This window comes from Copadichromis virginalis, linkage group LG7 (assembly GCF_057382275.1).
Source record: "Copadichromis virginalis isolate Kocher_CV1m ecotype Utaka linkage group LG7, C_Virginalis_male_GT1.1, whole genome shotgun sequence".
Classification (NCBI taxonomy): Eukaryota; Metazoa; Chordata; class Actinopteri; order Cichliformes; family Cichlidae; genus Copadichromis; species Copadichromis virginalis.
This window is the reverse complement of record NC_140624.1, coordinates 68,881,369-68,906,887: the sequence shown is the minus strand read 5'-3', so window position 1 is coordinate 68,906,887 and position 25,519 is coordinate 68,881,369. Positions and strand designations below refer to the sequence as shown.

The following is a 25,519-nucleotide window of genomic DNA, read 5'->3' as shown; positions in this document are numbered from 1 at the left end:
TGTTTAGTGTGAGTCCAATTAAGAGTCTGGTGGAGTAAGGGTATCAATTCTTTTCCACATTTCTTGTACCATTCGGCAGGAAACCCATCACTGCCTGGTGCCTTGTTTGTTCGTAATTTTCCAATCGCTTTCTGAATCTCCTCTATCGTTATTGGTGCCGTCATGCGATCATTTTGTATTGTTCCAATAGAGGGTAAATCTAAGGAGTCTAAAAATGTTTTAATATCATTTAGGCCATTATTAGTAGGTGCATTTTGTAGATACAGGTCCTTATAATAATCGGTAAAGATACTTTCTATCTCTTCTAGGTTATGTGTCATTTGTTCTGTCTTAGAATTATACAATTTGTTGACTGTTGTTTTTTTAAACGTCTTGCCAATAGTCGTGCAGCTTTAGGGCCTGATTCATAGTAGCTCTGTTTTACATATCTCGCTTTTACTTCCATGTCATATAAGAGTAAATTATTAATTTTCTTCTTAATATCTTTCATTTGTTGTTGTATCTTGACATCCACCTTGCGTTTGTGTTTATTCTCCAATTGTGACAATTCATCCACATATTCATTATATTGCTTCATTCTTTCTCTTTTAAGGTTACTTGATATTGCGATTAGTTTCCCACGTATAACTGCCTTCAAACAGTCCCATAAAATAATTGGATCGGTTTCACCATTGTCATTTTCTTCTACATATGTTTTGACATCTTTTTGTATTTGTTCTACCACAGATTTATTGTTTAATAGCCCCACATTTAATCTCCATATTGTGTTTCTTGGTCTACCTTTAAGATAGATTTTTAAGTAGATAGCACTATGGTCCGACACATCTGCCACTCCAATCCAACAGTCTGTTATTATATCTCTATTCCCTTTTTGCATAAAGAAGTAGTCTATTCTTGAATATACACAATGTGTTGCTGAATAATGACTATAATTCCTCTGTAGCGGATGCAAAGCTCTCCAGACATCAAAATAGTTAGTGTCTTCCAATGTATATCTTACTAATTTTGGAATTGAATTTTTATTTTTCTTCAGGCTGGTTGTGTCCAAGTCACTATCTAGTATCACATTAAAATCTCCTCCACATATGCATATACCTTCTGCTTCAAGCACAAGAATATCAAAAATCAATTTAAAGAATTCCTTATTACTTTCAGGGGGGGCATACACATTCATCAATGTGACCATTGTTTGATCAATCACACCCTTGACAATGACATATCTACCTTCCTTATCCTTTATTTCTTTGTGAGATTGAAACTTAAGGGAGTTAGCTATGAGAATTGCAACCCCTCTTTTCCTAGAGTTTTTATGAGAGCTGTAAAAGGTGTTATTGAACCCAAATTTCCTCAGTTTTTCATGTTCTATTTTTGATAAATGAGTTTCTTGTAGGAAAGTTATCTGTGTCTTCTCCTTTTTCAGTTTAGTCATAATCTTGGCTCTTTTAACTGGGTTACAGATTCCATTAACATTTAAGGACATACACTTTATTTCTTCATGTGTAGTGAGCATTATCCTTTTGTGATCTACCGGCTATCTTTTGAGACCCCCACAGGCACTCCATTGAACCCTTGTTTAAACAAAACATTTTCATCAACAAGTTACAACTTAGTTTAACTATATACAGATAAGAGGACTTCAATAAAGAGGTACCAGCCACCTTCCCCACCTGTTGTTCCTCTCTTTGTTTTTGGGGGGTATGTCTCTCATATTGAAAGGGCCCCCCTCCAGTAATGAGATATGACTCACGAAAGATTGTCACACTCATACTAGTCATTATTGTGTACTGTCCATCCCTAGCCAACTTTGTGTTTCCATATTATCCTACCAGACACACCGTGAATCCATCTTGTTGTTATACGTCTCCTTATACGCCTCTCATGCATGGTTATCGTTATGCTGAAATTCTTGAAGTCTCTCTCGAGCTCGCCTGCTAGCCGCACCAGCATACGTGGGCCGGACCGGTTTCCATGTCGCTGCCCCGATTGACAGACGTCCCTCGGCGCTCTCTCTCTCTCCCGGCTGTTTATCCCTTTTTCCACGTTGTATCCTCTCGCTTGCAGGTCGTTAGCAGCCTCCTCCGCGTTGCCATAAGTTTTCACTCCATTTGGCCAGTGGATCCGCATCTTGCTGAGAGGAGTCTGGAAGCGGATGCCTTCTTTCTTTAATATCTTTTTGATATTCACGTACGCTTTACGTTCTTGCACCATTCTCGCCGAGTAGTCGTGGTCAAAATAAACCCTGCTTCCGTCCAGAGTGACTATTTTCTTTTCCCATGCCTTTTTAAGTATCATCTCTTTAGTTGTGAATTGTTGGAAATTGACAACGACTGACCTTGGGGGGAGACCCGCTGCCGGTTTCGGGGTTAATGCTCGGTGTGCGCGTTGAATCTGGAGGTTGATGTTAATATTAAGCTCCTCTCTGAGCCAGGCTTCCAGAAACTGGGTCAGCGATTCTGCCTTAGATTCGGCTCCCTCTTGTATTCCGTAGATCCGCAGATTGTTACGTCTGGATCGCAGTTCCAAGTCATCCAATTTGGTCATCATCGCTTTTTGTTCTCTCATTAGTTCTGTCAGGGTTTGATTGGCCTCGTGGCTCCACGTCTCCATTTCTTCCGTGCGCGTCAGCGCAGCTTCTAATTTCCCTTCTTGTTCTTTGAGTTCTGTAGTCATGCTCTTAAACTTCTGGTCGATATCTTCTTTGAATTTAGACAGTTCGTGTTTCATTTGGCCAGTAATTTCTTCTTTGAACGTCGTGAAGTCTGATTTCAATTCATTTTGGAGTGATTGAATTTGTTTGCTAATACAATCCAGTCCGTTTTGAAGCGCGGCCATATTAGCTTCAGGTGCTAGCTTGTCCTCGTTGTTCGGATGTTTTATGTCTTTACCTTGGGTGTCCGTAGTTTTTTTATTCTTTGCTTTTGTTGTCCCTCCGCTCATCTTCCAAAGTTGTTCTGTCTCACGCTTCAATTCGTGTTTTAGCGGAGTTTATCCACTTGGCTTACGGGAGCTCTGTACTTATGCGACCATACTGCTCTACCGCCACACCGGAAGTCCCCGGGTGATGCATGTTTTACGTTAATCTTGTTGGTGGTGAGTGGAGCAACGGAGTCAAGGCTTTTCTTCAGTTTGCTGATAAAATGATTAAAAATAAAATCGCAGGGGGGCATTCGTCTAAAACCCTGGTAAAATTTGCAGCCACTTCAGAGGTCAGATAGCGCCTCCTCACAGTTCGCACCGAGGTCTCCCGCTGAATAAAACCGGTGATGTTAATAAACACACAGTAGTGGTCAGAGACAGCCAAGCCAACAACAGAGGACACGCTGTGGACAGCCCATGGGTGATGACCAGGTCCAGAGTGTGTCCTCTGTTGTGAGTCGGCTGCGTGACGTGCAGGTAAAATCCAAACAGTGAAGAACGTTTAAGAATTCTTTTGCTGCAGGGTCAGAAGGATTATCTATGTGCAGGTTAAAGTGATTTTGAGTGTGTGTTTGTTAAAACTTCTGTCTTTAGGTGGTCTGTAAAGTGTGACAGATAAAACTGGAGGGCTGCTAAAAACAATAGCAGGGAATTCGAAAGTGGTAAAACGATCAAATAAAATTTGTTTAATTTGACCATTTGTTAAAAGTTGTGATGCTGTTTTTTTCCCAGGTGTCTGTGGGGCTGCTTCACGGTCGGGCCTCTCACATCATCTGGCCACCAAACCGCTGGCAGCGAATCACAGCATCGCTCCCTGCAAACCGAGGACCGCTGGACACCGAGGAAGAGGACTGACCACGCCCACAGAGTTTCTGTATTTTTCTTAAAATGTCAAATTCACAGCAAGAGCCGCTCGCTGTGACCGTGTGAGTCAGATTACTGCATGGCTTTTATATAAACCGTGCTCATTGTACACTCAGGTGGTGTTTTGTTCGTTTCACTGCAGACTTTTGTTTTTAAATATTTCTTTCTTGAACGCTGAAAAGACGACAAACTGAAGTCCTGTCCCCGAACTTCACATTTTACATGAAAAATTAAAGCTTTTGTCTGTAAACCACCAAGAATTTTAAGTTAAGTTTGTGGTATTTTATCAACTAAGCTAATAATCACTGGCAAAGTGATGTGATGGGCAATTAAACTCATTTGTAATTTCCACCCTATCCTGGTGTTGAATGTTTGAATCTGCTCATTTCCAGCTGCATATTTTTATTTTTTATGATTTTTTTAAATGTTTTCTCCTCTGCCCTTAAAGCTTCTGACCATATTAGGGATTTCCCCTCTCTGTGACGGCAGTCTCATGTCTTTATTCACATTTTAACCTCATCTTTAGCCTGCGAAGGCTTTGAGCTTGTGGGAAATTATTCTGAATCCTTAAACCAGAAATATGAATTTTCTTAATCTAAAACATTTTTGTAGCAGGTCACAAAGTGCGGGACTTTGACCTTGGTCAAGGCTAAGATTAAAACTTTGAGGTTTCGGTGTTCGTCTCAGTGAACAGCTTCAATATTTAACACCCCAATTTTTAGCTCTTATGTCATCTGTACTTCAACAGGGAGCCCCTGCGTCTCTGCTGGGATCTCCTCCCGAGTGGGTGTGACCAGTCAGCCTGTTTCTCTCCCACTCTGCTTCCCATCACTCGTGATTCAGCGTCTCTTTAGCTCCATAAATAATTCTGAATTAAAGCACCTCTTCGATTGTTCGGAGGTTCTTTCTTTTTGGCTCCGTAAACAAACAGCAGATGTGTAAGAATCGTTCAGAGGTGGAAACAAGCACACAGCTCTCTGCGTTTGTCCCTCATTAACTTCGAACTTCCATTGTCCACTTTAAATTTTTTATATTTTCCAGCGTAGGAGGCGGATGTGTGTTGCTACAGAATTCCAACTACAATTTTAGAGGTTTTAGTCTCATTTCTGTGTTTGAGAACTGAGAAGTCAAATTAAAGACGTGTTTCTGATCCATCTTCATCCGCTTTATCCAGGGTCGGGTCGCGGGGGCAGCAGCCTAAGCAGAGAGGCCCAGACCTCCCTCTCCCCAGCCACCTCCTCCAGCTTATCCGGGGGAACACCAAGGCGTTCCCAGGCCAGCCGAGAGATATAATCTCTCCAGCGTGTCCTGGGTCTGCCCCGGGGCCTCCTCCCGGTGGGACATGCCTGGAACACCTCACCCAGGAGGCGCCCAGGGGACATCCTTGTTAGATGCCCCAACCACCTCAGCTGGCTCCTTTCGATGTGGAGCAGCAGCTGCTCTACTCTGAGCCCCTCCCAGATGGCCGAACTTCTCACCCTATCTCTAAGGGAGAGGCCAGCCACCCTTCGGAGGAAGCTCATTTCTGCCGCTTGTATCCGCGATCTCGTTCTTTCGGTCACTACCCACAGCTCGTGGCCATAGGTGAGGGTAGGGACGTAGATCGACCGGTAAATTGAGAGCTTCGCTTTTACACTCAGCTCCCTCTTCACCACGACGGACCGGTGCAGCGTCTGCATCACTGCACCAATCAGTCTGTCGATCTCCGGCTCCCTTCTCCCATCACTCGCGAACAAGACCCCGAGATACTTGAACTCCTCCACTTGGGGCAGGAACTCATCCCCGACCCGGAGTGGGCACTCCACCCTTTTCCGGCTGAGAACCATGGCCTCAGATTTGGAGGCCTCAGATGTTTCAGATCATCAAAGTAATTTGACTATTAGACAAAGATAACGAGAGTAAATACAAACACAAATCCAAACCCACCTGGACCTTCTTGTTAAAAACGAATTAACTCTCGTTAACCACATTTTATTGAGCTTCCGAAAAGACCTGATCACTGTCACACCTGCTGGATGATAAATCCCTTAAACAGAAGCTGCTTGATAAAGTGAAGCAGACTGAAAGGTCTCAACCAGCAGCACGTCAGCATCACGCTGCGATCTAAAGAAACAAGTGACATCATCAGCCTGAGCCAGCCTCTGTGAACCACAGCGAGCGCCGTTATCCACACATGGAGGAAACCCGGAACGGTGCTGAACCTTCACAGGAGCACGTCGACTCAGCCAGGAGGTCACAGAAGAACCCAGAGCAGCATCTACAGACCTGCAGGCCTCGCTCGGCTCAGTTAAGGTCAGAGGTCATGGTTCAACAACAAGAAAGAGACGGGGCAAAAATGGCGTCCATGGGAAAGTTTAAGGAGAAAACCACTGCTGACCACGGCTCGTGTCACATCTGCCAGAAAACATCTGGATGATCCCTGAGAAGGTTTGAGTCCCGTCACATCAAAATAACAGCGTTTCATAAAGAGAACATCACAGCAGCGGTGGCGTGATTGTCTGGGCTGCTGTAACTGAGGGAACCATGAATATGCCAGAAAAGCCTGAAGGAGGATGTCTGCACCTGAAGCTCAAGAGCAACAGATGATTATGTTTGTAAAAATAACTCCCAGATCAGAGGCTGTGGCGTCGACTGCCTGCTGACGGCGATCTAACGTCCGTGCTGCAGTCAAACACACTATTTTCCATACATCGCTCAGAACCGCTCATGTCCTCAGGTCCTGGTGGTATTCCTCTTTAAGGATGTTGTCACAGCAGAGCTTCCCTCATCTGACCTCCGAGGTGCTCCTGATGATAACTGAGCGAATTCAATTATTTTGCAGTGCGATGGGAGCGAGCTGTGTCTGGGTCATTATCTAAAAATCTGTTTTCACTTTGCTGTTGTTTGTGTCGCTGCTGCTGTCGGCTGTAAGCAGAGGGCTGCTGACACTTCACAGACGCTCTCCCCTTTTATTAATTGCTCTTGGAGGAGAAATGAGCCTTTAGCCTTCCACATCAAGCGGGGTGTGTGAAGTCTTAATTAGAGGGGAAAAGCACATGTGACAAAACATGTGCAGCCAGCTGACCTCTGCAGCAGCTGAAACGCTCCGTCTTTAAAGATGTGCGTCGCTGATTTGCATAAATCAGACCGAGGGAACACTTGTGGTGCATTCAGCCAAACTGAGCTCCCAGATGTAGCTGCTGATTGTGCGACGCTTGCAGCTGTGTCACAGTGTAAGGGGACCCCGGAAGGATAAGTGGGGCTAAATGCAGATGTACCCGAGCCTCCCGCTGAGGCTCACATGTGCATGATTAATTCACCTAAATGTTCTGTGCATTTGTGCATCAGCTTCATCTGATGATTTAGTTGATAATATATTTGATGTTCATGAAAGACGGCTGCAGACGGCATCTCTGACTGACTGATATCCTCTCTGGGTAGTAAAGCCCGTGTTTGCACATTTCCCGGTACTTTGCATCCTGCATTTACCTTATTTACAGAGAGCTGAAAAGACTCATCAGTCTGTCTCTGTGTGTGTGCTCGCCTCTAAGCCTCTGTGCTGTTTCCGTGCCAACAAACACCATCGGGTGCAGCTGCTAGGATACCGGTGTCGCCGTGGTGAGATATGGCCTTGTTTAGACATTCGGGATTACTGCACTAACAGAAGGGATGCCACATGCCAGCCCGTCCTTCCTCCGTGAGTTAACAGATGCACCGAATCCTTCTGCAAACGTGTTCTTTACACAGTTTTCTGAATTTGCAGGTTCTGTGGTGTGCAGTCTCAAACCTGCTGCAGGTGCCAAACACATTAACGAGCTCGCATCCTCAAGACTGCTGAGAAAAACTCAGCCATGAATACAGAACAATGATCTTCATTTAAGACTTCAGGTGACGTTTCGCCTGATACCTCTACATCTAAGAGTTTGGCCTTTGAGCATGAGACCTGTAATGGGGTCTCGTACAAAGACTGTAGGACTGGTTCTCCCAGTAACACCCAGCATGTGTAGAATTCATCGTTTATATAGAGGCAGAACAAAACAAGACGCAGGAGAAAAATAAGCAAAATGACAGGATTTTCTGTGAAAATATGTTTAATTTCTCCTACTTTACGCACAAATATTCACAGATTTACAGGGTAACCTCGGGCAGAACTGCTGAACGTTTGGTCTGAACACAGCGTTAACGTTTACAAGGTGACAGGCTTAGAAACACAACCAAACTGTGGGGTTGGATGTGAGGATGTTTGAGACGCTCGTCCGCTCGAATGGCGGACTCCTGTACTCACTTTTCGAGAGCACAGGTGAGTTTACAGGCATGAAGTGCACTACAGGTCTTCATGCCTCTGTACTCTTCACAGTCAGAGCTGCACATGGTGCTTTTCCTCTCAACTCCCTCAGCGAAGTGGAATGGAAAGGACTCCAAACCCATTTCCATCAGCACCGACGGGGACGGCAAACGTCATGTGTTGCGTTCACGCGTCTGGATTTTATACACGTCAAATTTCTTGTCGTAACTGTTGGAGAATTCAGTATTTGATGTGTGGAAAGAGGCTTAACAAGCTGTAAATGTTTTAAGTTAAAGCACCGAGACTTTCAAGTACTATGTCTAGTCCGGTGCACAAGCTGCAGACTTACTGCAAATGCAGCATTCATTTATGCACAGCTGGTCCAAGGTCTCAGGCAGGTTGAGGTCTGGACTCTGCACCGTTGCAGCAGCTCGATTCTTCTTCAGTCGTTCTGCTGCAGATCTGCTGCTGTGCTTGGATCATTGTCCTGTTGATGGTCTGAGCTGTAGCTGTGGTCCACTCAGATCATCATCCCTCCTGTGTTTGGTTTTCAGTAAAACGTCGTGTTGGGCAGTATGGACAAACATCTCCACTTCAGTTTTGGTCTTCAAAGAGTTTATTAAGAAATAAAGCTTCACTTTCCAAAGCCGGAGTGTTGAGATCCGTTTATGTTTGTGACTTAGCATTAGATTGTAAATTCAAAACAATAAGCAGCTGCAAACCGCTTTGCAACCCACCTCTGCACCATCTCACCCACACCACTAAAAATAAATTACTACAGATGGAAATCTTTTATCTGCAGTGGTGAAATTATTCCTACCACACACAGGTATCAGTGAAAAACTTCATCTACAGTTTATTTTCCTTCCATTTATGGTCAAAAAGGAGGCGGGTCAAATTAAAAAACCAAATGTTGCCATGAATTTGTCTCTTTGTGTCTGTTCTGTGCCAAATTTTCAGTTTTTTATGCGAGAAATGATCCAAAAAGAAGTGTAACAGATCCAGATGATGGAGTCAAAGTGTCGTTCTGACATTTATCCTCAGGACTTTCACCTCATTGTGTTTGTGTAATTGTAATCTTTTCTCCGTTTCCCTCAAATCTGTATTAAACTGACAGCCTCGCTGATTTCTGGCTGATCGGGAGTCCAATCCTCTGGGGAGAGATTTCTTGTATTTTGTGGTTTTATAAAATCCAACAGTTTTTCCTGTTCCTGGTTTTTGTGGCTCCCTAATGAATTAATGGTGCAGCTGTATATAAACACCCCATGGCTCATTTGACTCGGCTCTTACTCCTCTCTCACCGGTGTGAATGCTGTTATGCTAATCGTAACAGCACACAGGCTCATTCCTGCACTCTGGGCCTTAAGCTCACCTCCTGAACGGCAGCAGGGGTGAGCAGCAGCAACAACTCGCCGTTTGTTGAAATCTGAGTCAGCCTGATGATGTTAAAGGCTCAGGCAGGGGGCATAAAAATCCCAGCTCGGCTCTGACGCATGTTGAAAATGTTCTAGAGCAAACGGCTGTAAGATCTGGTTGATGTTTAAAATCTGTCGGTGGTTCAAATTACAAAGAAGCGCTTTGCTGAAATGCCTCCATTTCACCTGCTGTCACCTCGTTTTAGGAGATGTGCAACACACAGTGTGAACATTTCAGGATTTTCTAAAAACTAACCAGGTTCAAACAAATTCAGCTTCATTGCCCCCCCATGGCGATCAGCCACAACATTAGAAACACCTGCAGGTGAAGTGAAATCGTTGGTTTTCTCTTCAGAATGACATCTGTCACGGTGTGTGATGGAAATACCTTTTTAATCTTTGTATATGGTTTCATTCATAAAGTGCTGAATTACAGCAACTGACACCTCAGGGTGATTTTTGCTGCACGTAAACACCCTCCAGGAGAGCCAACTATCAGACCAGCACTCGACAGCAATGGGAAGGAAGAAATTCCCTTTAACAGGAAGACGTCTGCTGCAGCATAACTGAGGGAGGATTCAGGGTCACCTGGTCCAGCACTAAGTATATGCTTTAGCAAAGAGGAAAGTTTGAAGCCTAAAGTAGAGACGGTGTCTGCCTCCTGAATCCAAACCGGGGTCCTGAAAGACGAAGAAACTTGGATCCACATTTAAGTCAGCAAAGAGAGAGTAAATTCCTCTGTTAAGATAATATGGTATTATATTTTTATAGATTTTAAATTCTGCATTTAACAGGAAGCCAATACAGAGAAATCTCTCTTTCTAGTCCCTGTCAGGACTCTTGCTGCAGCATTTTGGATTCACTGAAGGCTTTTCAGGGAGTTTTTAGACTTCATGATAATAATGAATTACAGTCGTCCTCAACATCACAGATGATTTGGATTTTAGTGATACTGTTCAGATGACGTCTGCACACTGATTTTGATCAGACACACATTCTGTCTGATTTTAGAAGAAGGAAATTTGAAGTCATCCAGGTCTTTGTCTGTAGTTTAACTAGTGGATTTGTGTTGTCTGACCTTACGGATAAATAAAACATCATCTGCATAGAAATGAAAATGCCGTGTTTTCTAATAATATTGCCTAAGGGACGCATGTATAATGCAAAAGGTATTGGTTCCAACACAGAACCTCGAGGAAATCCATGAAAAACTTTAGCGTGTGTAGAAAACGCCTCATTTACATGCAGGAACTGAAGTCATATGATACAGATATGATTCAAACAAGCACGGGGAATTTCCTTTGATACCAACGGTGTGTTCTCACCTCTGTATTAAAACGCTGTGATCAGCAGTATCAGGTTGGGATGAGTGGCCTCCAGAGGCCACACGAAGATCACTTCAGTTTTGCTGTCTGTCGGAAAAACGCCTCAAAGAAAAGTTCCTTCAGCTGACTTATGATGATTCAATAAAGAAAGGTTAGACATCGTCCTGTGATTAGCTGCAACAGCTGGATCATGTAAAGGATTTTAAAGTAATGGTTTCATTTCTGCGACCTTGAGAGCATGTGCTGTGTTCACACATCATTAATTAACCTGTTAGTAAGGGAACGTCTGTGTTCACCTGGAATAAATAAAACCCAACAAAGATTTCTTGGCTGAGACAAAAGTAAGAGAGTCGAGAAAAATTAAAAAATCAAACTGTGATTTTTGTTTTTGCTCTGATGTCGATGAACGTAGCTGGATATTGCTGTCATATTTTTATCTTTGATGTTTTTGCCAGTTTTGCTGTGTTACAATTTGGCATTTTGCAGTAATTTCCGGGACATTTAATGTCAGTATTTATTGATCGTTCGTTGTCTCTGGGGTTGGAAAATACAAAAATCAACACTAATAAGATCCCTGTTGCTGCAGATGATCATCAGATATTGATAAATGTTCATGGTGATTTCAGAATTGAGACAAATATCAAACAAATATATTCTTATTTTGAAAATCCAGATAGTTTCTGTAAAGTAAGAAATATTTTTCTTGTCTTCAGGTCAGGTTCTTGTTTTTTATGCAGTTCTTGTAATGTTAGCTAAACTCGTGGAGCCACGTGTGTCTCTGAAAGCATCTCAGAGGGGTCATTTGTTTATGCAGTTGTTTTCAGTGATGCAGAACAGAAAGCTTCTTCTCTTTGAACCATGCTGTGGTACATATGTTGGAAACATGAGCATCGTCTGAAGATACAACTAAGAACCTTGTTTGTAGCAGTAAAACACGTGTTACAACTTCTTTCACTGAACCTGTGAGAAATACCAAAGACGACACAGTTCAAAGCTGACATCTTATCTCAGTGCACTGTGCAGTGTGTCCTTAAAACACTGAGGAAAAAACTGGACAAAAGAAGAAGTGTGGGGCTTAAGGAAAGGTGCAACTGGGAGGAAATACTGAGGTATGACAATTATACAAGAACTGGACTGAGAATGGGTCTGCTGGAGACACGGATCCAAATCATGGATCGGCATGGATGGAGGTGGTCAGGAGAGAGAGTCTCCATCCATCGGTGAAGCACTGTGGGCTGTTGTTCAGCCGGTGCTGTTGGAGATCTTTGTGAAACCTGATTGTGATGGAGAACAGTACCATCCACCGTGCAGGAACAGCTGAACAGTGTCTGCATCTCCATTTTTAAGCACTGAGATCAAACCTGTGTGTTACACCAGAGTCCATCCACTGAAAGGTGGTTTGATCTCGAATAAAGGCCTTTAAATATAACTTTATTTATACATTACTACAGACAGAGGCAGCCACATGTAAATAAACCCATTCTGAGTTATTAACATTCATGTTGTCCTGGCAGCCTTTCAGTCACAGATGGCTTTACTGTTCACTTCCCCGAGTGTGTTAGTGGACCAGCAGCTCTTTGCTTTGACTCATTAGCTCGGTGTCGGGGTGAGGCCAAACACTCGGCATGGGGTTAAACACCCGGATTAGATTTACCGAGCGGCTGGAGCTTCCGGAGACCTTTTCGTGTTCCACGAGCTTACACCAGCATGCTTTTTAGAAGTCATTACCTTCATAATGATAACAGTAATTGCTTAGCACTTATAGAATGCTTTAAAACAAAAGCACCTTAATAAACCATCAGACACGCTAAAGAGAACATTTCCACCGTTGGCTAATTAAAGCCTGTTATTTGGGTTGACTGCACTGATTTAAAACACTCTTAGATTACCAGATCCTTCCAACGAGATGGGAGCAATCAGTTATCACAAGCTTTCAGTGCTTTAATTTTTAATTATCTAAGTTTTCGAACCACATTTTGAAAAAGCCGCATCTAATTTCTTTACGCACAACGCTGTCCTCTAGTCTGGCGTTGTACCCGTTCTCACCAAACCAGTGGAAACACCTGAGCCTTAAGTTTCACCTCTGCAGGAAAAGCAGAAGTTGGTTCAGCTTGAAGATCTTTTGGATTTCAGCCCGTTCATGGATGATTACACCGATTCACAGCAGCTTCTTCTTTCTCCCACACACCTTTCTTTTCCACAGGTGTATAAAGACGCAGCAAGATGCACAGAAACGTTTGAAAGATGACAGGCGGGGCTGGATTTAAATTTCAGAGGTGACGTTGGAACTGCCTGACTGAACATGTACCTACTGTACTTTGTTTCTTTGTGGGATTGGTATCATTCTGGATGCTGATACGCTCCAACGTGGTTTGAAAGTACCAAAGGCCTCCGCGGTGCCATCCCTAACCCTACACCAGCCCAGTACTTTGGGAGTGATGAATGATGGTTTGAATTGTTCCCCGATTAGCCCGGGCCGTGGTCGGGGGTGAAGCAGTGAAAGTGAAGCTGTCCACACCCCCTCTGACTGGTCTCCTCCTCTCGCTGTAATGGAGAGACGTCAAGGTGTTCGTCAGCCTAACATCGTCAGAGTGTCCTCAGAGTGTGATGGGCGTCGCCTTCTGATTAGCGTGACGACTTTTGGAGCATTTTTATTACGTGCAGTTTTCAGCGAAGTGTTTTATTATTATTATTTGATTAGAGCGCCTTCCTGCTCTTTGTCAGATGAATAATAGAAACTGTGAAAATACTGCTGAATGTTACTTTAGCTGCTTTATTTAACAGCCTCTGACTCTATGCAAACACTGATGCAACTATTAAGCTACGTCACAACATATCGCATCAAATTATAATGCACGTGCAACTTCTATGACACGACAGGCTTTTGTTTGAAGACGGGTTTAAACTGGACCTCCTTACAGTTTAATTGAACGCCCCCCACCTGACAATATAAAGCAGCCGGAGCTGGCTGCTGTTGTGAACGTGTTCTATGAATAAAATAGAATTGAATTTGATTGTGTTAAATTAAAACTAAAAACTAAATCAAATGCATTTAGCTCCTTCTGGACTGCTGATTCAGTCCATCCAGGGCTGAGTAAGCTTCAAATTCAAATTCAAATTTTATTTGTCACGTACACAGTCATACACAGTACGATATGTAGTGAAATGCTTGGACAACTGCTCGTGACCTAAAGAGAACAAAAAAGGAAAAGGCTATGAATAAGATAGGAAATAAATATGAAAAATTAAAAAGGGTAAATTTAACTAGGAAGGAATAAAATATAAATTAAGGTTAAAAATGAAATAACTGTACAACACAAATTAGAATGAAGGGTAAATTTAACTGGGAGAATAGGATAAAATATATAAATTAAAGTTGAAAATAAAATAACTGTACAACAAAATACACAATATAGAACTATATAAGAATGTATGAATATGGGTTCATATGGTCATTAAGGGAAAAATAAACGAGACATTTCCTCTGAAACAAAAGGAGCAGAAACAGGCAAAAACATTGGCCAATTTCAAAATAAGATGACTTCCTGTTTGAGATCATCTTCTGGAGGATGTCCTGATAACTCCTGCAGCTGTGCCCGAGTCCACGGTTTCTGAGCAGACCAGGTGAAGAGCGCGACGAGGAGCGCCATCATCATCAGTGTGACGGCGCTTTGCAGAAACGTCCTGAAGTGGCTCCACTGATCACGTTTCCTCTGCTTTGACTCAGGTCAGCATCGGGGTGAGACCAAACTCTCTTTAGTGCGCAAAAGTAGCTGACCTTTGACCTTTGCGTGTTCTGCAAATCCAAGCAATCACGTTCATATTAACAGCAAATTAAAGTTTGGCTGACCCTGTAAATTTAAGGCTCCCAAATCACTGAGCAGAAGCTGCATGAGAGTTCACCAAGTTTGGAGTTGTTTAGCTCTAAATGAACATCTTTTATAATTGGATCTCCTCCAGGAAGTTTAGCAGCGATGGGCAAGAGATGATTTAAAAAGTTAATTTTAATCTCAAAGTACTTTCTTCTTTTATTCCAGGCTGCCTCGGCTGCTTTGTCTACTTCAGTTAATGCCTTCTCATTTTCCCATAATGCTTTCCTCCAGAATGACTGTAATTAAACCACTTTTTCAAAGAAGTGCAAATATATTATTCTTGATTGATGAAAAAATAACAAGTAAAGCACAAAAGTCTGTGAGAAGTGTGGAAAATGTCCATGAACTTCAGATGATGTTATGCTGCTGATGGTGCTCTCAGACCTGATCCTGCTACCCCGCTGAAACCTGACCACATTCCTGTGGTCATGTCAGGAGTGTGTAGAGCGGCTGGGAGGCTTGTGCTCCGTTTGTGTGTGATGGAAACCAGAGGGTGGAGTGTAGAGTAACTGCCTCCATTTAAAATCAGTTGTTTCTCTGGCTCTCGGTGTCCAAAGCTCACCACATTGATTTCTTGAGGATGTGTCATATTTGATTGTTGTACAGTGGTGGGAACGACTATTTGTATGTTTGTTTCCAAACAAATGTAAATACTAGACAAAGATAACACAAGTGAGCACAAAATGCAGTTTCTAATGAAGGTGTTTGTTATTCAGGGCAAACCTTGTAAATCTGATCCATGCAGCTTCGGATTTATTTAGAAGCTGCATTTTGTGTTTGCTTGTTTTATCTTTGTCTAATATTTAAATTTGTTCGATCATACGAAACATTTAAGTGTGACAAACATAGAAAAAATAAGAAATGAGGAAGAGGTAGGGATGGGTTCCTGAACCTGACCGCGACGTTCTCAGGCTGAAGTGGTTGATGTCTGATGTCTCTGATCTAACTCCTGCAGTTACTCTGGGAGATAAGAAGCTTTGCTGCCCAAAACTTCTCAGACAATACTGCAACAACTTCTTCTTTCAGCTGCTTCCTTTTCATCTCACCCAACAGAAAATTAAGTAGAGATATATATCTCTGATTTATCAAATCTGAAAATGGTTTAAAGCTGCTTTCTGGCGTCTCACAGCCTGATTATTCAAATTCAGAAGTCTTGTTTGATCGGTTCACCTGGTGCAGCTCTTTTCTCTCCGACATCTCCAACCACCGCATCCAATCACACTTGAGTTTCAAAAGCAACCTCACACATGTTCCTCATTGTCCAAAGGGACTTAAAGTCTCTCTGGTTTGAGGTCACAGCAGATGGAGGCGTCCATACAGACCACAGGGAAGTCTGTGTCTGCTCCGAGTCGCAGCAGCAGAATGAAAACCGAGTGTATGAGAGAGGCTGCCTCTGTGCGAGCTCCCAGTCATACGAGCCATGCAGACGCAGAGCGATCACTGAGATAACAAATGATGAACTGAAAAATTTGAAAGCTGTGTTGAAAAATAGAATATTTTAGATAAGCGCTGAAGCTTTTTTTCTTTCTTTATCCTCAGCTGTGACAGAAATAAGAGTTCATTATCTCCACATGTTACTGTCTGGTTGGATAAAATTGTCCCTTTTTGACGTTAAAGCCTCTAGCTCTAACATTAAAGTGTCATTATTCCAATTCATGTCGAATAAGGGTTCAAGGAGCCATATCTGTGCCACACTCCCGTCAATAAATCTTCTTTTTGCATTCTTCATGAGCTCTGATACAATATTGCGGCAGATAATCTTCATAATGTGGCTCATATGTATGTCTGACTCATATTTGGTCCCTGATATTTAAACGTGGTGCGGTCCTCGCCCTCGGGCTTTCTTCTCACCATGAAAGAGCATCCAAACCATCTGGGAGTAAAAAGCATCTTCCAGGCCCGGTTACCCTCATTTATCTGTGCGCTGCGTGACCTCATCTGACATTAGATGTTGCTTTGACCTCTTCTCAGCACAGAATGCAACCTCCACCATCCTTTTTCATGACTAGCTAGCGGCACATGCAAAAGAAGGACGCCACACCATAAAAACACAGGCAAAGGAAAGCTAAGCTAATGATGACATGCATTAGGCCAAAAGAAGTTTGATTACCTTTCTTCTGGTCTCAGTCACTAGTTTCACGTCTGAATACAACATTCAGAGAGGAGGTTCTAACAGCTTTAGCTCCTTCCCACTTTACGAGCCTGCGGTGTCCTGAGGTGGATGCATCTCCATCATCTCCATCCTCATTTGTCAAATTTGGTTTCATTAAATCAAGTGCATCAAATGAAGGAATTAAAGCTCCAAAACTATCGATTTATTGGTGAGTCTGCCGTCCTGCCCTCACCACAAGCTGTGAGCAGTGACAGAACGAGGCCGAAGATGGACGTGAGCTCCTGCTGAAGACTCACGGCTAGTTTAGACTTCTGAAGTGAATCTTTGTAGAGCCCAGCTCTTTACAGACTTCTGGTATCTCTGCCAACATGTCTGCTTGTGCTGGAGCATCATGTGTTCATCACCATGCGGTCGTGTCCCAGGGTTTCATAAGAAGTGCCAGCCACGAGCACCGACTCTTTGCTGCGGTCATTTTACTTTTCAAAGGCTGACATTTTTGTCCCTCAAATTTTTCACTTCTTTTGCACATCCCCTCACATCTGATCCGATAGTTTCTGGAATCTCCATCCATGAGGCAATGGTTATTATTCCCTGACTGATACATTGAAAAGGAGGAATTATGGCACCACACACACCAAGGACAGTAACTGTGGGCTGCTTTGATGTTACATGTACTTCAGAGGTGCACGTCAGGTTACAGAGTGGGTTTTCAGAAGAGTCTGTGGTTACAGCGTGTACACGGAGTAAATCCCCTGTTAGAGGAAGGGTATAGAGAGTAGAGGCAGGTCAGCCAGGTGAGAGCTGAGAACTTCTTTTAGTATAAAGTTCACAAGTTTATAATAAAATTGTGTTTCATTTTACAGATGTGCAAATAACAGTGGTGCAAAATGATTGATAACAACTGGAAATATGATGTTTCTACATCTCGCACAGGCAGATTGAGCTCTGGATTTTTTCGTTTTTGCAGGCTCCTGGTGCTCTGTTAGTGCGATACACAAACGTGTGAAATAAGGTCTGATTGTGTCTCCTTTCATTCTCACTGGATGGTAAATAAGGCCTGTTCTGGGTCTGTATGAAAACTAGGACGTGTTCCTTATTTTAGGCCAAGTTTAAAAAGCTGTGTGTGTATCCACTAAACCTGTTTGTTTCCTTTTGTTTAAGAGATTTAAACTTTTTTTAGCTCCGTTTTTCCTCCTTGGAGACAAAAGGATCAGAAAAATCCTCTTTTGCTTCAGTCAAACAGGTGTAGCTGTTGAAGACATCGTTTGAACCCTTTTTACATAATCAGCAAAATAGATTTGTCACACCTACTGCTCAAGACCGAACACATGCTGGATGCATCTATTACAGTCAATAAGTGCTCAGACTAGCTTAGCATAAAGACGGGAAACGACTGCTGTGAGTGGAGACGAGGTGAGCAGAGTGGAAAAAATACTCGATGGCATCATCAATCTTTCTCAGCTGGTTGCTTGCGTTATGGCTATAGTTTGTATTACGAGTTGTCTGAAGTGTTGCTCATGCAGATGAGGCAGGATTTGCATAAAAACATGCACACATTTGGATAGTTTCAAAATTCTACTTTTGAATTTTTATCCAGAACAAGTGAATCTTTAGGAATCAGACATTTAATAATTCAGATATATGAACAAAACTCTCTGCACAAAATGAACATCAATGGATGGAACAGAATAGGCCTACACACACACCTCCACGAATATGTGGTTAAACTTTAAAGTTGCACCTCAGCCGGATGCTTTTGGTACCCATCGACAAGCTTCTGGCTTCTTCTCGCAGTAAGCATTTTAATGCAAAGCTGCTTTATCCAAAACCAGTTCTGATGTGTGTTTGGGATCATTGTCCTGTACGAACACTTGATTGTGTCCACGTTTCAATTTTCCAGCTGCTGATCTGAGGTATAATTGACGATTTTGGAGTCCGTCTTCCTTCTTTATTCCATCCACTTTGTCTAATGTACCAGAACCACGGCCCAGAGCGTGATGCTACCACCACCACCGCCATGCTTCACAGCTGCAGTGTTCTCAGGGTTGAAAGCCTCACCTTTACTCCTCCAAACAGCTCCATCTTTGTCTTGTTGAACCATCAAACTTTTCTCCGTTTGGCTTTTCCACGTGGGCAGCTGTGCCAGCAGATTCCAGTCCAGAGCAGGCCTGATCCTGGGTTGTTCCTGAACAACCCAGTTGTCTAGAAATGGGTCTGGATTGGCCTTCCCAAAGCCCGGAACTCAACCCTGTTTATGGACTGTGCTTAAAAGCCACGTCTGTGCCAGGAAACCAACCCATATAAATTGACTGTACCAACTGTGCCGTCAGCAGCAAACACAGATTTGATGTTTCTCACTGAGAGGGGACACACTTTCAATTCAATTCAATTTTATTTCTATAGCGCCAAATCACAACAAAAGTCGCCTCAAGGCGCTTCATAGATACAGAGAAAAACCCAACAATCATATGACCCCCTATGAGCAGCACTTTGGCGACAGTGGGAAGGAAAAACAGGAAGAAACCTCCAGCAGAACATTTGCTTTTAGCAGAGGATGAGGGTCCGCCAGCCTCCAGTATAAGATAAAGAAGGATTCTTTTCCTCTTTGAATCATGCAAAGCCGCTCTCTCTCCATTGCTTTGAATAACTTTTGTTTTGCTTTTCTTACTTTAGTATGAACACCAATAAAGAGTCGCCTCCTACACACACAAAGCCTACACGCACTTGCATGGATACGGTGAACATACTGTGAGCACCAGCCAACGCACACATTCAAAAATATAGTAACAAAGAATTATTGTTACACACCTACACACAGACACACACACGCACGCATTACTGATCAATCTGCCAGTTAAATTCATTTATCAGTTGTGCAGTTTGTACGTTTCCAGGAGCTCTGCAGGACGTGAATCCCGCACAAAGATTCGGTGAGTTGCAGTATTAAAGACAGCAACACCGAGCCGGTTGCATATAAATTCTCCCGGGGGTTTCATACAGAGACTGCGCTGTTTGTTCCTGGGACTCGGACCCTCCGTGGGGCCTGCCCCCCCCCAACGATTACCAATTCATGAAGTGTGATTACTCAGAGGCGTCATGACAGCAGAGCTTCTGCTTAAAGATGCAGGTCAGCGGCTCCTGAACCCGCCCGTCCTCTGGGACTCATCCTCCGCCGTCATTATGGATTCTGATATCTACCATCATCTGACATATGACACACACACACACAGAGGAAACCAGGGAGTGTGTCCAGCCCCTGAGGCCCTCAGCGAAGCTCTCCCGAGGAGGAAGAGGAGGGATGAGCAAGAGGAGCGGAGCTGCAGGTCGTGGAGTTCAGGCGACACTCGGTGAGGTTTGTGAGAAGATGAGAATCGGCTCTTATTGTCACACCCCGAAACACAAACTGCACGGGGAGCCGAGGCCAGAAAATGAATTTCTATTGAGCGGCTGCAGCAGGATGAAATTCATCTCATCCTGCTGCTCTTAGAGCTCCGACACGTCTCGCTTTGTGTCCTCTGCTCTCATGTTTTACTCGTATTAATATACATAATGAGTCTGAAGTTGTCTTTATTGGCCGCTGAGAGTCAGAGACCTCAAACAGAAGCTCTTAACGGGTGAATTTATAAGAGCTCATTTATGAAGCTGAAATTACAGTTTAATGAGACTGTTCCTGTATGAACCGTCTTTTTAATTCTGATTCATTTCACAGGAAGCAAAGTGTGTTTCCTTCCTCTGTGTTGACTGCAGTGATGCTAAAACAAGGACACAAAACTCAACATTTTATACTCCGGATGTATCGATACCATAGACTGTATATAAAGGATGGACGTGATCATTGTCATACCACCTTAAAAATGATATTTGATCACTCAGCTGCAACATAATTGTGTAAAACCGTTACTTTATTATTGTCTATGTAACATATATATTAATGTCATGTTTCTAAGTGATCAAACTTAATATTATTTGCTGATGATACTAATATTTTTTCCTGGGGATAATTATGAGGAACTTATTAATAATGTAAATAATAAATTAAGACAGTTAAAAACTTGGATGGATAGCAAAAAATGATCCCTGAATCTTAGTGAAACAAAGCAATGATATTTGGTAACTATCAGGTGAATGATGAGAATAAACTCTTAGGATACTTCAGTTGGAAACCTCACACACAGACACGCACAAAACAAAATGTTCAAAAGCATCTCAGTCATGAACAAAATTAAACAGGTTCTAGATTATAATTGTCTCTGTATACTGTACTGTTAACTGTAACTGAGTTATGGGGAAATAATTATAAAAATACACTAAATTCTCTTTTCACACTACAAGAAAAGGCAGTTCGTATAATTCGTATATATCCTCATCATACAAGTTTCTTATTTATACAGTCAAGATATTCAAACTTGGTTAATTACAGCTCAGCACAGATAATGTTTAGAGCTAAAAATAATCTGTTACTGGTTGATATTTAAACTCAACCACGGAGATCGAGGCTGCGATTTGAAGAAGAATTTTAAAGCTGGTGAGAAAGTAGGAAAGGTTCTTGTGTGTGTGCGGTTCAGTGGTGGAGTGGGGCTCAGCACGAGCAACGTCCAAATATCCACAAATTTAAATCAGTGTGTAAACAGATGAGGGGGGCATGAAGCTACAGCAGGTGTTTTCCACATGTCCCATATAATAAGTTAGAGAAGATATTACAATCACTCAGGAAGAAGCTGCACAACAATATGTGCAGGTGGTCTATAGAAGTATCATATAGTATTATAGGTATTACTTCTTCCCACTCCTTTTCAAGCACCTGTTATACTAGAAGACAGTATTTTCCTTCCTGTATATATGTACGCAAAATAAATAATCAGTCATTTATTTCATGTAATTAATATGAACAGTATTCTTACATGAGATGGTTGAACTTCCTGTTTCTGTGAATGTGAGCCAAACTTCAGGCTCACAAAACTGAAATGATACAAATTTAAGAAGAGTGTAAACTGCATGTCCCCTGGAGACTCAGCTGTCCTTTAAAGACATTTAAACATGTTTTTGGTCATTTTATCCATGTCACGTAGGACAGCGGTCCCCTTTAAGGTGTCGCAGATAAATACAACAAAACCAGGACCAAAGAAAGAGATTTATTCATAACACTCGGGGAAAGACCCAGGGAAACCGAGTTAACGATAAAAAGGATTAAAAATGATAAAAACTCCTGAAAAGCCTCAACTCTCACAGCCCGGCACCAAACGACTGTGGCCCGGGGGTGGGGACCGCTGATGTAGGACATCACGTCACGCTGAAGGGCAACAATGATAGTTCAGTCAGAATATATGAAAAACAACAACACAAAAAGTATTTTTTATAGGTCACCTGTTGGGGGCGTGGTCTCTATGACTGACAGGTGGGAGGCTGTTAATTACCGCGTATCCACCAAGTCACTGCAGCACGTTGTCCTTCAAATCCTGGTTCCAGAAAACTGAGACGGAGCAGCCAGAATCCAAATGATGCTTCACACTGCAGAGTCCATCTTTTATATACAGTCTAAGGGTCTGCAGGTCCCCTACTCCAGCGGTCCCCAACCCCCGGGCCTCGGACCGGTACCGGTCCGTGAGTCGTTTGGTACCGGGCCGCAAGAGTTGAGGCTCAGGTGTGAAATGTCTGGTTTTCAGGGTTTTTATCGGTTTTCAGCGTTATTTTGTCATCGTTTTGATCGTTAACTCGGTTTTCCTGGGTCTTTCCACGTGTGTTATGAATAAATCTTCTTTTTTTCGGTACCGGTACTAGTTTTATTTTGTTGTATTTATCCGCGACACATTAAAGGCCGGTCCGTGAAAATATTGTCGGGCATAAACCGGTCCATGGCGCAAAAAAGGTTGGAGAGCGCTGCACTACTGGGACACCTGTTACCTGAGGTGAAGCCACCGCCTGTGTCACCATCCACCTGTCAGTCAAAGAGGCCACGCCCCTGGTGAAGCAAATTTTAAACTTCTATTTGTGTTTTATAGCAGTACATGTGTTTATTGCTGCTGTAAACATGAACATTTTAACATCTACGGCAGGGGTGTCAAACTCAATTACACAGTGGGCCAAAATTCAAAACAGGAACAAAGTTGTGGGCTAACGTTAATATTTATTGAAAAAAAATCTTCCTCCAGATTTAAGAATGAATCTTTTCTTATGGACTCAAACAAGTTTTGCTGAAAAACTGAATATGGAACAAGCAAAGCTTAATACTAAACAATATATATATTAGCTGTATAATACCAGTAGGCCAGCTCTGATAGTAATTTGGTATGGCTTCGTGGGCCAAATGTAATTAAGCTGCGGGCCAAATTTGGCCCACGGGCCAGAGTTTGACACCTATGATCTACGGGACCGACTCGCTGCTGGAGCCTCAAGTGGACACCAGAGGAACTGCGGGTTTTTGGCACTTCCTCCTTGGTGTCATTCCTCCCATCCAGAGGCTCCAGGAGCTTTATCAAGTTCCAGTTTAGGTGTTCAGAGGATGATGAACTGTGAGTCATTTTCTCTAAGCAGTGTAATAAAATCAAATATGAGAAAATCTGAAATATTACTGCTAATTCAGTTCTAATTAAATCCCAGCCGCCTGCGGCTCCACGACCACCCTCTCCGTTATCGCACTGCCCCCCAAACAAACCCGTGGCAGCTAAATGGACCCCGCTATCGACAGCGTGAACCCTCCACTGGGTGTGACCAGGATCAGCACGCCAAGTCCACAGCAGGCTGATTCTCAACATGGCTGCTCCTGCAGAGACTCCCGCCACGCAGCAGAACCAATTAAAAAACTCCATTTAGCAGCTCAAAGTCCCGCTGAGAGAGTGATGGTGTGGTCGAGCTGATAAGCGGCTCAGCATTCAGACACTCTGTAATACAACCGCACCATCTCACACCACCACCGCCCCCACCCCCCAAAACGAGTCCTCTCCTGCTGAGGAGATGCCGCGCTGACCTGGGCAACAGCGCCATGGCAACGACAGGCAATCTGAGGACGGTTACCCGGGATAATCACCCAGAGTGCTGCATGTCGTGATCGTGGTTCCCTCAGGGCGTCTGCTGCACGTAGAGACGAGCTGCAGGTGGAAATGAAGACAGTTTTTCACAAACAGAGGCTCGTTGCGCCAGTAAGCCCGATGCACACTGCACGTCAGTAATGAGCAGACCCCACTGAGACCTGTCAGCTCAGCTTTATTTCTCACAAAGTGCAGATCAGGGTTTGTCAGGAACTCTTTGGAAGGACTGAGAGTGACAGAGAAGTCTCAAGTTTCTCTGAAAAGCTGCGCTGAAGTGCTTTTCCTGCTGTGATCTGCACGTGCATTTAGTGTTGTTGAAGGTTCATCAGCTGTTTTGTAAATGCCTGGGTTTTTAGGCACTGTAGGGGAACCTTGATGTGAACTGATTAAATTAACGGCTCGTTAAAAGGTTTAGCCAGCTGGGGATTGGACTCCTACAGCCTCCAGTGTGAGCCCATGTGACTGGGCTGAGCTCGTCCACCACACCCAGCTCTAGGGTGGGTCTGAGGACCACGGGGCCATGATTCATGGAGGGGCCATAAAAGTGAGGAGCTACTCTTCTAGCTCAGAGGAGCCCGCTGATCTGACTAGAATGAACTTAAGACACATTATATCTCAGCTGGTATGGGAGTGTTTTAGTGTGGCATCGTGTTTATTTGTGTCAGCTGCGTTTCCCCAGGTGTTTCCTTTCCTCATTACCTTAGTCCTCTGTCTCGCTCTGTTCAGTGTCTGTTTGCATCACTTCATGTCACGCCAGGTCTTGGTTTTTACATGCGCCTGCTCAAATTCATGTCCTCATGGATTTCTTAGCTGTTCCCAGTTTAGTTTTAGTATTGTTCTGCCCCAGTTCACCTTGCCTTGTGTTCATGCATTCAGCCTAATAAAAGTCTCGCTTTTTGTTATACTTTGTTTCCTCTCTCCCGCTCTCCAAACATACCGACCAGCCTTAACACCTGCAACCCAGACCCACAGAATCAGGAGACGATGGATGGATGTAAACTAGTACCACATAAGTAAATGTAGCTACGGTTAAAATAAAGCTACGGTAAACACACGGTGTGTTCTTCGTCCTGTAGCTTGGAAAAGAAAAGCAGCTTTTTCTCTTTCACAGGGTGTCAAAGGCTGCGGTCCTTCCAGATCACACCAGGTGTCCTTTGGTGCAGGGATGTAAAGGCTCACAGTGAGACCAGTTTGTCCGGTGCTGATTCAGACTGTTCGGTCAGATTTCACCCGCATGCTTCATGAAACTGTTGGGAAACTCTGCAAGAGGAAATTGGAGGTTGCAGGTTTGGTTCACGACCTGTTCAGACGTTTGTGCTTCGCACTGATCGGCTGGTTTTGGACTTGAAGGACTTTCCTCCAACATGGAAGAAAAGCGAGGCGCTCCCACCGTCAGGGCTCCTTCTGGCCACACAAGCAGAAAGAATAAAGTGAAGTCGCTGCTTTGCTTTGGGATGCAAAGGTTGGCAAACAGCAGCTTCATCGCACACCGACCCTGATCTGTGAGTCTGCAGCTTACAGGAATCGACCAGTGAAAATCCGACTTTCATGTTCCACATCCAAACTGTCCGACGCCATCAGCCTCCATGAAGGAGACAAAGAGATTCAAAGACACAGAAGAAAGCAGGAAAACATCACGTGGTGAACTCTAACAGCTGTGAGCTGCTGTTGCAGAAACGTTGTTTTAAACTTCATGTGGTTAAAGTGGAAGTGAAAGGACGTATG

The 25,519-nt window shown here is 43.4% G+C and overlaps 1 protein-coding gene across 4 annotated transcripts in view; it reads left to right on the top strand.

The window, feature by feature from the left end:
- The window catches only part of immp2l (inner mitochondrial membrane peptidase subunit 2), a 222,933-nt gene extending 218,670 nt beyond the window's left edge, over positions 1-4,263 (top strand). For all 4 annotated transcript variants that reach the window (XM_085464970.1, XM_085464969.1, XM_085464967.1 and 1 more), the window contains one exon: positions 3,649-4,263. In XM_085464970.1, coding sequence (XP_085321096.1) covers positions 3,649-3,771 — 123 coding nt within the window. In that variant the 3' untranslated portion in view covers positions 3,772-4,263. The remainder of the gene's footprint in view (positions 1-3,648) is intronic.
- The last annotated feature ends 21,256 nt before the right edge of the window (positions 4,264-25,519 follow it).